Genomic DNA, 15,269 nt, shown 5'->3' on the forward strand with positions numbered 1-15,269 from the left:
TTGCATGGACAACGGACAACATGTATTTACCTGCTGGAAATATCCGGCTGCTACGTAGTTCAAGATACATGTTTTGTGCGCGTAGAGGAGGCGCGCAGAACATAGGGATAACTTGGGTGAACTTGGGTTAGGATAACTGTGAAATAAAATCGATGATTGTTCTCGTTGCGTCGTTGCTGCGTTGTCGAATTTCAATGCCTCGTCTGTGATATTATACGCTCGTCATGTCTGCTACGGCTATACATAAATTTATAACTTTCGTAGGATTTATGTCTATATTACATGCAGCTTATTCGGCGGCACAGCGTGAGTACTCGCGTTATTCCTTCGGTTTGTCACTTTCTTAGGTTAGACCGATAGAGTTTACAGATTCGTTTGTTTTGCATTTTTATGTATTTAAAAGTAAAATACGTGCATGATCAAATTTCCGAGATGATAGACGAACAAAGTGCAGTTAGGAAGGAATAAAAAGTTACCGATTTCATTACTTTCTTTTTACAGATCGTTCCTACTTGCGGATCACCGAACAGGAGTTTACCACTTTGCCGATCGACGTGAGTTATGGTTCACGATAAGCTGGCTACTTGCTTTCTGTATAAAAAGCCAAAAGTTATTGCTTTTGCATAAAATATTACCCAAGTTCAACGAAGTTACCATTATCTTGGAATGTTTTACTACTCGTTATAGATTTTAATCCAAGGTGTAGCCGGTTTATTCGTCGTCATGTACGGCGTTATGTACATCGCTGGCGATTTCAAAGAGATTCGGGCAGTTGTCGATTTGGAGAATAAATCTTGGGAGACGCTGCGAAATCTACCATCCTTTCAAGTATTTAATCATCGTGGAAGATCTCTATCTCCAGAATATATTCAAGAATAAAACGATATATTTTGATGTCGGATCATTGACAAAAATATCAAATTATTTATCTTGTTTGTTAAATCTCTCTCACAGTTAGAACAGCAAAGATCTATTGGTATTTAGTGGTATCAATTTAATCGTGTAATGTGATTTATTAATAATATATTAAAATTAAAAATATATCATTTTTAAGAAGGCAAGATATATATGTATATATATAGAGAGTAGAGCAAACGATAGCTCGATGTATTACATAGATATGAAATTTAATAATTTATTGCTGGAAAACAACTCGTAGCAGATTATGATCTTTGTCCTCGTAATATTAATCTAAATCTTAAAACTTTAAAATATACGGCGAATGGTTTTGGATACACATTTTACACGGTTCTGCGACGGTAGACGGTATGAATAAAAAAAATCACAAATTTCATCGCGTTCCATTTATATGCCTTCCTCCCTCTATTTTTCTGTTGCAATATGTTTATTTTATAAGAAAAATTAATAATGGTAGTATAGTTGAGTGCACAGTACATCACTTTTTCTGTTTCTTCTTTTCCGCCTCTGCTTCCTTCTCCTTTTCGATTTCCGTTACGTATTCGCCTATAGTATCTGTATCCAACATCTAAAATATACGTATTATGAATTTATGTTTTAAAAATAGTGGAAAATTATCTTCGGTCAAGATGTGAGATCAAGTTCGTACAGCTGGATACAAATTGCAGATATACCTGTAATGGCTGCCCGCGTCGCATTACCGCTATTTCCAGATTCTTTTGCCCAGACTGAACTACTTCGAGTAGCGCTTTAATAGCTAATTTTATACAACCCTTTTCCGTCGATACCTCTTCCGGGGTGTAATACTTCTCCAAGAATTCGTGTACAGTCTTGGCGCTGCGACCTGTTGCGTTCGCCTTTACGAAAGAAGAGATTGATATCAAATTTAGCTATTAAATAATTACGTTCAATTATTCGGTAAAAAATTTAGGAAATTGAACTCGCGTACCTTCCATTCGTAATATATCCCTGATGGCTCTGTCTGATAGAGATGTGGGACGCCATCGTAATCAAATCCAGTTAGGAGACAGGATATTCCGAAAGGTCTACGGCCATTACTTTGCGTATATTTCTGTTTTAAGCCTGTAAATAACAACCGTTTTTAGTTTTTCTGTCAGATTCATGGCTCTATGTAAGAGCGGTCGACTCCCAAGTTTGATCTCACGCATCCTCTCGTGTACGTATACTAGAGAAGATTCTAGTTTTCTGTTCAGCGGAAGAGTGCAAATTCTAGTCGTACCTGCAATATACCTCGTAATGTATTCCAAGGTAACAGGATCTTCTACAGTTAATTTGTGACTCTGGCATTCAACTTGCGCACGGTTGATCAGTACCCTTGCGTCAGCGGTCAAACCTGTTGAGAAGATTAAAAACAATTATTCCATTTGCAACGTAAAATATATAAAAACAATATTTATCCTCAAGCCAATAACGTACCTGCGAAAGCCATAATTACATGATCGTCCAGGAGACATATCTTGCGCACCGTACGTTCCTCTTGCAACTTGGCGACAGATTTCTTCTCGACACCCAAGACTACCACGTCTGCGCCGCGTACGCCAACCTGCGTTTAGCAAGCGAAAAATGAATAGCATTAATTTTGTTAGGAATTCCAGCTAGTATTGCGTTACTTCCAATGTTTTATTTCCAAGAATAGAACGCTACAAAATGATGTGACGAAGACGAGACCGAAATGACATGTCCAGCTGCAGAACCGTCAACCTAACCTGTATAAAGGATTCGCGCGGAGTCAGGCACGCCAAGTAGATGAATAAAGTTACTCGGTTATAATTAAAATCCCGTGCGTGACAACAAACAGATCGCAGATCGACGAACGGACGAGAGGACCCGGTAAATATACTCGAAAAAGTGGAAGAGAGGTTAGGTCGCACTGTTCAACGTACCGCCGTCGAGCCTTTCTTGACAGCTTCCTGGGCATATTCCACCTGGAGCAGATGGCCGTCTGGCGAGAAAACCGTGATCGCTCTGTCGTATCTCGCCGTCATCGTCTCGGCTGTCCGAAATATTCACTGTTCCGCAGGAAACTCGAAATGACTCCGCCGTTTTCTAAGCAGTCAGCGATTCACCGTCTCGTTCCGGCACTCTGGCAATCTGGACTCTGGAGTTCTGGGACGCGAAGATGACAACGCATTTCCCTAGAAACACACCGTGCGTGTCCCAAGACTGAATAGACAGTCCCTATACTTCGAGATAATCGCTGGTGTTCTATAGGCTCGATCAATGGGCGGCATTTATAAAATTCGATCTTATATTTATAATAATTTTATTAGCTGAATGTAATCTTAAGCTCCAACCTTGTATTTAAGATCGTTTCAGATCTGATCTTAGGTATTGCAGTTTTTAATATTCCGTCTATAGTCTGCAGGGGGGATCGTGATAATTTTTAATAGATAATCGAATTTTTTAATATTTAAGATTACGCATTTTAGATATTTAAAATTCGTACTGAATCCCCCACCTACAAGATCTTAAATATAAGATCGAGCTGTGAATATTCGTTCTATGAAAATTCTCTCTGACGAAATTCTCCTTTATGCTCGACGCAGTCGCATAAAAATAAGAGAGATGCGATAATTTATTTACAAAACGGTCATTACATATGTGTAACGTTTTGTACATATGTATGAATACGCTACGCGTATAATATGCATACATATAAGTGAAGATATGGCTATGTTGAGCGTTAAATACGTACAGTGGACTTCTTTTCTCTCTCAATAGTGGTTCTCAGTGTTTGAATACATGCGGCATTGTTTTAATTTATATTGTATTTATTCTTATACTTTTTACAGTAATAATGCTGTGACATTGTTTTCTTTTTTTACTTCGGGATTTCTATTTTTTATCTATCGTTGCGTAGATGTAACTTATTTAGAGACGCGTATCATTTATCATTGTATATGATGCTGTGTGTACTACTTTTAGAATAATATTAATATTGTAATATTATATGATATTCGTAATCGTGGACATTATGATTATGCGATACGAAACTACAAGAAAACTTGTTTTTAGAAAGATTGTTATTGAACTACTCGGAATAATTAGCGATTGTTTCTGTACTTCCCTGGGATCCCATCCGGGGGGGAAAATCTATTGCGGAGAAGTATAAATTCTCTAAACAAATATTCTTTTATAAAATATATCTCGTTATATTATTTATTTTATCAATATAAAAATAGTATGGAAATGAAACAGCTGCATTTGACATGTATCTTCTCAAGATTCATCACGCATATATAACCGCAGACGTTATACTCCGTTTTTGAGTTGACCACATTAATTTTTAATAAAATTGTCATATCAGATTCGAATAATATTGGGGGCCGCGATAATTTCGAAATTTTTGAGAAAATAAAAAATGAAAAATGTGCGCTTAAAATAAAATTAAAAACGATATAAATCAGACGCGCGTTCGTTTTGGCTTCCGGAAATTCGCACAAGCGAGTGGGGATGAATAGATATAGAAACGGTATCGTTGGTCTTATAAGAGAAGCGATCGGCTTAGAGAAACGTTTAGTCAAGGCTGAGTGCTCTGGTCATGCTCGCTGAGTTACGTTCGCCTGTTCAACATGATTGGGTCGGTATACTATTTTTTTATCGCTCCGCGAAGGCAGCAATAAAAATGTCTATGTTGACGTTGACACCACGACTTTTGCATAATCTTTTTTCCTACTGAAATGACGGTCTCTCTAATTCGTCGTTCGATGTGTTAAAAATTAATGTAAATTCAACGTGCAACGCACGAGTGAAAGTTGCGCGTTGCGCATTGCGCATTGCGCGACCGTCTTTGTGTACACGACAATCGAAATTGACGCTGACGTGAAACACGTCCTTTATTTCCGTAGCTCGCAACATTTTTGACGCTTAAAGTAGTGCAAACGTAAATTGCATAAACTTGTGATTTGTGCAGAGAATGTGCTTGTCGAGTAGAATTGTTTTAACGTAATCCATTTGAGTATTCTTGTGCTATATTTATTTGCTGAGTCATTATATTTCACATGTAAATTAATACATTAGAAATAAAGAAAAAAATAAAATATTCAAGGCCAAATATTCGTAGGAAAAATAAAACGACAATATATAAATAATAATTAACGCTAATTACGATCGACTTACTTTATAGTTATTTACTTTAGGAATATTTCGCTCCTAAATTCATCGTTTCCTAAAATTTATCAAGTATTAAATATAAATTTTCTTGCAAACATTATTTAGTGAATTCATAAATGAATACCAGATTTTACAAAAATGAATCATGTATAAGTTTAAAACTTTCTTGTTTATTGTATTTATATCATTTGTGGTAAATATGTGTATGAATACGTATATGTGATAACGGAAAAAAACAATTCAATTTTAATTTGTTCATCTTGTAGCGAGTAGTCGTTATAAAATCTCTAGGAAGTGTCGTAAATTAACAAAAAATTATATTTTGAGAAGTCGACAATTTTACTTTACATTCCTAACAGAATGTTGCGCTTACCGTGCACGCTGTTGACTATATGATAATTCCACTACAATTGCAATTAACTTAGCACTTAGCTATAGATACAGTGGCATCCATAATTTATGCATGTATATTTTTGCGTAGATAGTGCCACATCTTTGTACCAAGAATGAATACAAGAATATAGGTTTCAAAGTATTGAAAAAAAAAAAAATTTTACTTTTTCACTAATTTATCATTAAAAGAGAATTATTGACGATTTTATTTTGCAACATTTTCATAATCTTTTCTGGCTACAAATTATATGCGTATGCTTTTTTTGGAAATTACTGTTACTTAAATATTGTCGAACCTTTTTAAAAGATATTTTTTATAAAATACTTTTTATAAAAATTTGTTTTTTTTTTGCCATATAAAAATAATTTTATTTGTGGATGCTCTTATTATTATAGAGTTAATTTATGTTGCATTAAGTTAATTATATTATCTACGTATACCTAACCACACATTTTTATTAAACGAAAGATATATTTTTTGCAAGTTCTGCTAAAAATTCACAATTGAGAGTAAATTATGTGTGTGCTTATATGTATATACTTTTTAAAAAAATATTTATTGACATATCTTTTTACGTAAATTATGTAAAATAAAATATGCTTGTAAATTACATTATGTTGCGCAATTTAAAATCTTACACTCGTAATTAACTAAATACACCTGTAATTAATTAAACGCACCTGTAATTGAACAAGCATTATTTAATATGAAGTTACAAAGACGTAATAAAAATGTTTGAGTTGTGAAAAAACGTAGTATGCTTTTCAAGTGTAAAAACCTTGGCAAAAACTTATTAACGCATTGCGATAAATCTGCTTCTTTTTTGACGTTATCGTGTAATTTGAAATTTTGTAAATCGTGTTTTAAAAAAATGTGCCACCTGTGCAGGCCTGTGTTATTCGATAACATTGACTAAAGAAGACATTTATTTAATTTTAAGTCATTCACTTCCTTTATGTCTGATCCCCTGATTAATAAAGTAAAAAAAAAAATTATTTTATCGCTTTATCTACACAAGTCGTATCTACTACGTTAATGTCTTCAAGTTATATCTTTATTGTACGTTCATAAAGAAATTGGTAGACCGATAAAGTGCGCGATAAATATTTACTGATCTTGAAACATGTTTAATTAAGTATAATTAGTTAACCTGTTGCAAAAGTAGGTCTCTTATAATTTTACAGCCGTATTTTAAGTCGTATCCTTATCTTGAAATTGACAAGGAGTAGTTTGCAATGGTTCAACGCTAAGTCCATATGGTGCGTGAATGTATTGAATGTAACGATGGGTACGCATCATTGCGTAATCTCAGCGAATTGTATAGTAAATGTCTTCTACGTACGTGTGCAAATCTGTGATCGCACGACTGTGATAACTGACCATGTTCTTGACGCCGGCAATAAAGGTGACAATTGATACACGCCGCAGCGCGTTGATATTTCTCGCGAGTGATACACAATAACTACGTTTAATTATATACATTTTAGATCACTAATCTTATCATAAATGCGTTGTTGATTACGGGAGTGCTTATAAAAAAAATTTTTGAAACTTTATCTTCATAAACGGTTATTACACATATCGTCTAACTGTGCAAATTACTAACTTTGTAGCACAATACCTTAATTTATCCGAACGTGCATTTCAGTTTTAATTTCAATTTTATTTATTTATAGACAGATCTCTTCAATATTTATATTTATAAATCGTATATTGTTACATGAGATTATTGCACGTTGCAAAATAAATCATATAACTCTGTTTTAGATGACGTAAAATTATTTCACGCTGCATATGCATAGCGTAATCATGCTGTTATAATTGTATTTTGCTGCCACTAATAGGCCTTTACGACAGGTGTAAGTAAATGCGGTCATGGTAAACCATTGGAGTATAGAACGACCATGAGATTGTAACCGGCAGAAGCTCTAAGCGTTACTGACTTTTATGTTACGATCACTATTGTGCGGCTTCTTTCATCAATCACGTAGTAATTTGACGTACATCGTAATCATCGACTTCCTATTAAAAAAATGAGTATATGCATATTGTAATAACTCGATTTATTCAACTTTTCGATTAATTGTGCGTTGCATAACCGGATTGTAATTTACGCACATCATAAAATCAATGCGGTAGAAAATAAAAATTTCTTTACATATTAAACGCGAATTTCGAATAAAAATCATACGTGGAATGTTACGCGGATTAAGTTAGTCTGGCATTGTTTAACGTTAGAGATTGTATTATGGTCTTGCAGCCATCACTGCAGCTTTCATTTGATATTTAATTACGAATTTTCATGAAACAAACACGCCTCAATTATATCGTCAAAGAACAAATCGTAAAAATCTGATTTTTAATAAATTTTTCTAAATGTTTTGCGCAGAGTGCGAAAAAAGCTGGTTATATTCAGCGTGACGGCGGTCGTACTTGTGGCCGTTTTCGTGGCATTAATTGTAGTCTTCACGCTCAATTCAGACGTTACATGTGGTGTAAAGTACATCAGTTCTTCTAAACTGGGTCGGTATGCGAAGGTAATATTTATTAATCAAAGAGTATAAAAAACAAAGACTGACTTTTTTAATTACATTATTACAACGTAATAGAGATATCGACATTTGACTTATACATATATATAACAAAAGCGTATTCTCGAAATTGTTCATTTAATTAAAATATAGCGTTCCACAGAAAAAAGATATGATTATATTTTCAAATTCGTAATACCTCGCGTCCTAACAATAACAGAAAATTAATTAATACAGAATTAAATTTAATATTAAATAACAGTAAATAATAGAAGTAATGCTATGCGTGTATGTATTTGCTTCGAAAATATACACATTATTTTCACTGGAATTGTTATTTCAATAACTGCTTTATTTTATTTGCTATTTTCTCACAAATATTCGCTTTGTTTTATATATATATATATATATATATATATATATATATATATATGTAAAAGAAAAAAATCTAGCGTGAGATACAGTAGATGTAATACGTAATATAGTATATTTCAAAGATTTTTCTCACGGTTATTGAAATATCCATGAATAGGGTGCCGTGTCGACAAACGGTCAAGAATGTTCAAAAATTGGTGCCGATATCTTATCTAGAAATGGTTCGGCAGTGGATGCGGCGATAGCGGCACTTCTTTGCGAAGGCGTCGCATGCTTGCACAGGTATCACAATTTTCTATTTTTCATCTTCTTTTTCTTCCTACGGAGAACGTTTCGCGACTCGACGAGAGATTCGAGAGTCGATTAATTGCCTGTAAATTTGCGAACAAAATATACAGCAAACGAAACATTTCTACATTCGATTTAAAGCATGGGACTGGGCGGTGGATTTCTTATGACGATATGGGACGCAAAGAGCAAAACGGCGGATTATCTGGACGCGAGAGAGACCGCCCCGATGGCTGCGACGGAGGACATGTTCGATGGCAATGCTAAGTTAGCCATGTATGGTAGGATTTTTTCGCAGCAAAGCTTACCGATATGCGCACACTTACGTCAGATTCGCCTGAAAGATGTCATAGTTACTAAACTGGATGTAACGTAACGATAATTGTAAAATGTGTCTCACTACCTTCGCTCGCGCGTAACGCGTAATAACAATGGTCTGCCCCAGCCCGGTCTGCCGAGCCGATGTAATCAATAGACTACTTACTACTTAGATAATTTATGTGTTATCGAATACTTAGGTGGCCTGGCAGTCGCTGTTCCCGGTGAGCTTATGGGCTATTGGGAAGCGCATAAAAAATACGGGAAATTGCCGTGGTCCGAGTTATTCGAACCTACCATTAAATTGTGCGAAACTGGATCGCGCGTCAATGATTATCTCGCCGCGTATCTGGCCAACAAGGAGCCTATGATAAAGAACGAGAGCAGTTTGGCTGAAATACTCATAAATCCCGACACCGGTAAACCGTGGATCGTGAGTAATATCTCGCTTTTCGCTTCCAGATCCTCTTATCATTTTTAAAACTCTGAAAACTCTCGCATTGTCTGGCGAACATCTCGCGTGGAATGAACTATATGAAATAAGTAGAGGCAACGCTTACAGGCGGGAGACCGAATAAAGAGACCCAAACTGGCGAGGACGTTGAAGCTGATAGCGGAAGAGGGGCCCGACGTATTTTACAATGGCAATATTACAGACAAATTGGTCGAGGAGATAACAAAGTTTAAAGGAATAATCACGAAACGAGATTTTCAACAATACAGGTGTGTAGTACGTTTCTTTTTATTTTTCTGTGGGTTGCTATTTAAATATAGATTAAACTAGAGATCGAAGGCAAATAAACTTATTTCTTAGAAACTTATCTCTTTTACGCAGTTAAAATTTTACGAAAGAGCATAAAAAAATGGAATGTCATTATGTAGATAAAAACAATACTGACGATCTGTGTTGTAACGAAAATATTAAAAAACTTTTAAATTATATATTAAAAGAATTTTAATCCCCAGAGGATATATCACGACTGAAAATAATTTATCTCGGTTGTTGCATCTTACGATTAGTATTAAAGTATTAAATTAAATATGAATCAGATTGCTGATATGATTGAAATCATATTAAATGTCATTATTTACAGCCAGTCGATTTAAAAATCGATCCAGGATATCATGACCAAAAATAACAGTTTTTATCTCTGTCGTTGCATCTTACAATTAGTATTAAAGCATTAAATTAAATATGAATCAGATTACTGATATGAGTGAAATCATATAAAATGTCATTATCGACAGTCAGTTGATCGATAAAATTATAAGAACAGATTAGATACCGTTGATTTTGTGGCTATCGCATCAAAAATCTTATATAAAAGTAAATATTAAGCTGCTCTTACGTTAATTATTTTCCTCGTTCTTACAAGTTATTCATGATTGTGAACTTGATGACGATAAATAATGATAGGATCGGAAACTTGGAGAAGACAGGTGCGCGAAAGTCACAGTAGCATATTGATGATGCAAGTCTACTTTGCAGGGCCATATGGAAAAAGCCGATCGCATTGAAAATGGGAAACCTGACAATTTACAGTGCCCCGCCGCCGGGCTCGGGCGCAATTCTGATATTCATAATGAATGTCTTTCGTCGTTTGCTACCGGTCCGCAATGAATATGAAATGTGGCAACGTATAGTGGAAACCTTCAAGTGGGCTTACGCAAGAAGAACAGAGCTGGGAGACCCTGATTTTGTTGAGGGCATAGGTGAGACCGTAAACGCGCAATGTATAACATTTCTTAACGCGATTCTTCGATAATATATCTTTTAAATTATACATGTACATATGTATATATTATAATACAATAAATAAAGTCATTAAAATTATAAAAAAGAGTATAGTCGGGTGCGAACAATTAGAAAAGTTCCTAAACATGAATGAAAAACGATTTGTTTAGTAATCACTTTACGAGATCGTAAGGAAAATGGTAACCATGCATATAACGTTAACAAAAAATGTTGTGCACTCGTTTAAAATTAAAATATTCTGATTATTAATTCGTTAAGGATACCGTTCACATAAATAAAGATAATTTTTCTCGTACTGACATCAATATGAATCACAAGAATAAATTAATCATGCAAGAAAAAAGGAAACGGAGTTTCTTATATGTTTGCGTTATTTTAAACTGCATGTATTTTATTTTTACTTAATATCGCGATACAGCACGTTTTTTCTGAAAATCATTGCGTCATATGTTTCCTAATTGTCAATCCGTATATCATCACGTAAAGATAAACGCATCTGGCGAAACTTGTTTGAAGTTCGGTATCTCTGTTCCAGCGCGATTTTCTCGAATACATTCTTTGAATTTCCTTCTGCCAATCACGAAGCGTTTAATGAAACTGATTAACGGAATTATTTCTTTGTAGACACGCTGCTCACCAATTTAACGTCCAATGATTACGCGGAAATGATAAAGGGGAGGATTAAGGACGATAGCACGAGTCAAGATCCAGCGGTATACGGCGCCGTCACCGCAACAATTGAGGATGCGGGGACCTCGCACGTTTCCGTCCTCGCTCCCGACGGTTCCGCCGTTTCCGCCACATCGACCATCAATCAGGTGTAAGTAAAATCGTAGGTGACGAAATATTCTAATCAATTACTCTAATCGAATACTTAAATTGCGAAACAATTTGTATAAAATCAACTGCGCTCAGGCGAAATTTCTTCACTTTCATGGGATTTAGTTAATTTAAATTGTACATTATAAATATTCAAATAATTACAAAGATCGATTTATAAAGTATCAAACGTATATTTTTAAATAAACAACATTTTTAAATAAAAATATCAGAATTTTTATTTGATAATATCGGCACGCGTTTCAGGCGAACAGAAACTTTATTGTATAACTTCTTTCCTATAATACTCTCTTCGTGCTGTATCGACCCGTTAAAAAACGAGAAGGAGAAAATCAATTGAATCGCTTCACTTTCGAAATATATATATGTTTGATATGATCGTTCTTGAAAGCGCGGTTTATATCTATCTATCTATCCTTAAAAATGGAACGATTCAGCGAATGCGGTCTACGATAAAATCCTGCGGTATATAATGCGCAGGATTTTTCGTGCTCTTTGTAGACATCTTTATTTAACAGGTTTGGCGCGATGATACGCTCTGAGTCCACTGGTATAATATTTAACGACGAGATGGACGACTTCAGCTCACCCAACATCACCAACGGCTTCGGGCTGCCGCCGTCACCGGCGAACTTTATTCGGCCCGGCAAACGGCCGTTGAGTTCGATGAACCCGACAATAGTGGTAAGCCATTTCACCGCAAATGTGACCATCGATAAATTCGCTGAAAACTCGAAACTCGGGGAATAATGTGTAACAAAACAGTCGCGTGTTCGGTGAACAAAACAGTCGGGCGTCTCGTGAACGTTGCGAAACGCGTTTAATAAAATGACTACAATGAGTTTGCAATTAACCATCGCCATCGTCATGATAACCATCGATTCCGGGAATCGTTCAACTCAATGATGTAATTGCAATTCGCAATCGTCACGCGATCGTACGAAGCGATTTTCTCGCTGCCGCCATATAAAATCTCGTCAATGTTTCTCGTGCAATTCGATCGGCTAAACCCGTGTGAAAATCTAAAATTTAAAGACTTTTTTTCAAAATAATCTTGAAGAGAATGAGCGAGATGTTCGCGGCGAGTCCTAGACCGTTAATTTAAGTTTATTTGATTCAATGGTGCGACCTCTTTTATAAGGTTGATCACAAGAACGATGTGAGATTAGTGATTGGTGCAGCCGGTGGTTCGAAGATCACGAGCGGCGTGGCGATTGGGATGTTCTTGAATCTTTGGTTCGGTTACGATATAAAGGAAGCGATTGATGCGCACAGACTTCATCATCAAGTGAGTTCAACCGATATAAGCATTTCAACTTAAGAAATTAATTTTAATCGGGCACCAAGTTCGCATTGTGCCGTTACAGTCAAACCGACTTTTAAATGTCGTAAATGGCAGTTTAAGAAATTGTTACTAAAAGTTATTTTAAGGAATATTATTTGATAAAAGATAAACAAAGTATTAAAAATCTTACATTTAAAATATTAATGAAAAAAAATTGAAATGATTATATTAATAGATTATATTAATAGTTTTAGAGAAGTTGTTATTGAAATATATTCTTAAAATTATTATTTAATAAAATTCGACAAAATTGAGAATTTGAATAATTTCTTAATCTGCATTTGCTGATATCTTTTCTTATATAATTAATCATAACCCAGAAACTGTTTATGCTTCAATATATTTTTCTTAAGGAAAAAAAAGGAAATAGTAGAAATTATATATTCCTTAGTTCTCATCTCACGCACGCAAAGAATGTTAATAAGATAATTACTTTATTTAAATGGAAAAATATTGTCTATTTATAAACTGTCTGTAATAATTAACAGCATTGTTAAGGAAGCTATTAAAAAATTGCAGCTGCTGCCGATGAATATCCAGAACGAGAAAAATTTTTGTCAAGTCACGTTAGATTACTTGAATAAAATCGGGCACAAAGTCATTACTTTCAGTGGAATTGGAAGCGCGATTACGGCTGTATCCAAGGAAAACGGACTTATAACAGCGAACTCAGACTATCGCCGACAAGGAACAACGGCGGGACTGTAAAAATCTATAAGCATAAAAGTATAGAATCCCACATGGATGATCTTGTAACATAAAGATGTAATATTAATTCCTCTTTGCGCTATCGTAGGTTTTTTTTTTTAATTGTACTAACGATTATGATCATCACGGCACATAGTTACTAATTATTGCTCTCTATAATACGCGGCATAAAATGGTGTTTATTACATCCTATTTTTAAAAATGCAGCAGTGCAAAGTGATTCTTAAAGTTACGAAGTCGTCTGCATATGAATGATATATGATTAGATAATTTTTGTGAAAATACTAAATTTTTATTTTTAATATTATAATTTAACAAGATAATTTATATATTTCAAAATTAAATTGTTTGCATGATATATATCGTGTCGACTTAAAATGTAAATATACTGTGATGACCGAATCAATAAAATATCCTATTATTTACTCGGCTGTAAATACTTAAAAACTGTAATTGCCTGTATTAATAATATTTATTTTATCATGATTTATTGATCATCGCATCTCTGTATATAATCCATAATACTTTATACATGATTTAAATATACGAAAATGAAAATGTCTATGTTTTTATGTTTAGTACCAATAAAATTAATCTTTGGATGTTATAAATTATGTTTTTTTTTATTGTTTAAACGAAAGATAATGTACCTGTAACTGATAACATAGGATTCTATTCTTGATAATGTAGGCGGAACGATAATAATTGTGCTGTTCATGCAATGTGCGAATCATATATAGAACTCTGTATGAAATAATATTATAATAAAATGTTTTAATAAAATAGAAAACCAATTACGGTGCATGTCTAGGCAAATGATGACTTTCTCTTCTCAGATTAAGCCCATGTTATAAAACTGAAGATTATTAAAATACTATTGAGAGAAAGACGCAAGAAAATGCGAAGAATTTTATTTTTTATTTTTAACTACGTTATGTATTGATGTAAATTTATTTTACGAAATTTAATATGATTTAAAAAACTTTAAATTCATCTTACAATTAGTGCTATTTGTCATAATTATTCCCCGAAGTAAGAATTATCGCGCGGCAAGTTGTCAATGATTTCATAAACAAGTTATTCATATGAACAGAAGAGTGTTATGGGAAACGATGAGGGAAAGAGAAGTAAAGGAAGAAATTATAGAAAAGATAACAGAATGAAGATAGGAGAGAAGGAAGGAGAAGACTTCTGGACTGCAAAAGGATTGAGGGAGCAATATCCAATGAGTCTAATGTTGTTCAATATTTGATTATGGACAAAAAATAAAAAAAAATAGGAAAAAAAGGAAAAAGAAGAGTTAGATTAAGGAAAAAATATATATTCCTTAGCGTATACGGACGACATAGTTTTGATAGCGAAAGAAGAAAATGAAATGAGATTAATGATATAATGGAATAATAATAGAATTTAAGAATTATTTTTAAAAGAAAAAGATTTAGAATTAAATATACAGAAAAATCGAAAGTTATAAGGTTCAAGAAAGGAGGAAAGAAGAGAAAGTAGAATTGGAAATGCGGAGGAAAAATGATAGATAAGTTAAAATGTTTAAATATATCTAAAAGTCTGGCTATACAAAGGAATGGTTGTAGCCAGAAATGCAGAAAAGAATTTAAGAAAGCGGACATGACGATAAGAAAAGTATAAGGAATCTGGAAGAGA

At 34.1% G+C, this 15,269-nt stretch overlaps 3 protein-coding genes and 1 long non-coding RNA gene across 4 annotated transcripts; 2 read left to right on the top strand and 2 right to left on the bottom strand.

Annotated features, from left to right (window-relative positions):
* Positions 1-105: 105 nt before the first annotated feature.
* Positions 106-1,292, top strand: Emc5 (ER membrane protein complex subunit 5). The gene is made up of 3 exons (XM_077419111.1): positions 106-306; positions 502-554; positions 688-1,292. The coding sequence occupies exons 1-3, from the start codon at positions 225-227 to the stop codon at positions 877-879; spliced, it is 327 nt and encodes a 108-aa protein (XP_077275237.1). The 5' UTR covers positions 106-224; the 3' UTR covers positions 880-1,292.
* On the bottom strand, positions 1,116-3,044 carry Prosalpha4 (proteasome alpha4 subunit). Its single transcript, XM_077419101.1, has 6 exons — positions 2,823-3,044; positions 2,356-2,482; positions 2,159-2,272; positions 1,868-2,001; positions 1,593-1,775; positions 1,116-1,486 (listed from the first exon to the last, which is right to left on the bottom strand). The coding sequence occupies exons 1-6, from the start codon at positions 2,922-2,924 to the stop codon at positions 1,397-1,399; spliced, it is 750 nt and encodes a 249-aa protein (XP_077275227.1). The 5' UTR covers positions 2,925-3,044; the 3' UTR covers positions 1,116-1,396.
* A 1,436-nt stretch (positions 3,045-4,480) lies between these two features.
* Positions 4,481-14,377, top strand: LOC143904414 (glutathione hydrolase 1 proenzyme). The gene is made up of 11 exons (XM_077419086.1): positions 4,481-4,519; positions 7,836-7,983; positions 8,510-8,634; positions 8,782-8,921; positions 9,159-9,391; positions 9,521-9,681; positions 10,448-10,671; positions 11,339-11,534; positions 12,073-12,238; positions 12,696-12,842; positions 13,419-14,377. The coding sequence occupies exons 1-11, from the start codon at positions 4,512-4,514 to the stop codon at positions 13,605-13,607; spliced, it is 1,737 nt and encodes a 578-aa protein (XP_077275212.1). The 5' UTR covers positions 4,481-4,511; the 3' UTR covers positions 13,608-14,377.
* LOC143904431 (uncharacterized) lies at positions 7,990-9,147 on the bottom strand. Its single transcript, XR_013258903.1, has 3 exons — positions 8,967-9,147; positions 8,486-8,723; positions 7,990-8,184 (listed from the first exon to the last, which is right to left on the bottom strand). It is a non-coding gene; the product is annotated as an uncharacterized LOC143904431 (long non-coding RNA).
* Positions 14,378-15,269: the final 892 nt, after the last annotated feature.

Source organism: Temnothorax americanus, unplaced genomic scaffold (genome assembly GCF_048541705.1).
Source record: "Temnothorax americanus isolate GAGA-0224 unplaced genomic scaffold, ASM4854170v1 Scaffold51, whole genome shotgun sequence".
Taxonomy (NCBI): domain Eukaryota; kingdom Metazoa; phylum Arthropoda; class Insecta; order Hymenoptera; family Formicidae; genus Temnothorax; species Temnothorax americanus.

Bases quoted from the DNA above. Each gene is read 5' to 3' on its own strand.
- Emc5 (XM_077419111.1), top strand. From the start codon at position 225: ATGTCTGCTACGGCTATACATAAATTTATAACTTTCGTAGGATTTATG. The intron at 307-501 runs GTGAGTACTCGC...TTCTTTTTACAG, and splicing joins AGCTTATTCGGCGGCACAGC to ATCGTTCCTACTTGCGGATC. The intron at 555-687 runs GTGAGTTATGGT...TACTCGTTATAG, and splicing joins TTACCACTTTGCCGATCGAC to ATTTTAATCCAAGGTGTAGC.
- Prosalpha4 (XM_077419101.1), bottom strand. From the start codon at position 2,924: ATGACGGCGAGATACGACAGAGCGATCACGGTTTTCTCGCCAGACGGC. The intron at 2,483-2,822 runs GTACGTTGAACA...TGCTAAACGCAG, and splicing joins TCAAGAAAGGCTCGACGGCG to GTTGGCGTACGCGGCGCAGA. The intron at 1,776-1,867 runs GTACGCGAGTTC...TCTTTCGTAAAG, and splicing joins GGATATATTACGAATGGAAG to GCGAACGCAACAGGTCGCAG.
- LOC143904414 (XM_077419086.1), top strand. The intron at 10,672-11,338 runs GTGAGACCGTAA...ATTTCTTTGTAG, and splicing joins TGATTTTGTTGAGGGCATAG to ACACGCTGCTCACCAATTTA. The intron at 12,239-12,695 runs GTAAGCCATTTC...CTCTTTTATAAG, and splicing joins CGATGAACCCGACAATAGTG to GTTGATCACAAGAACGATGT.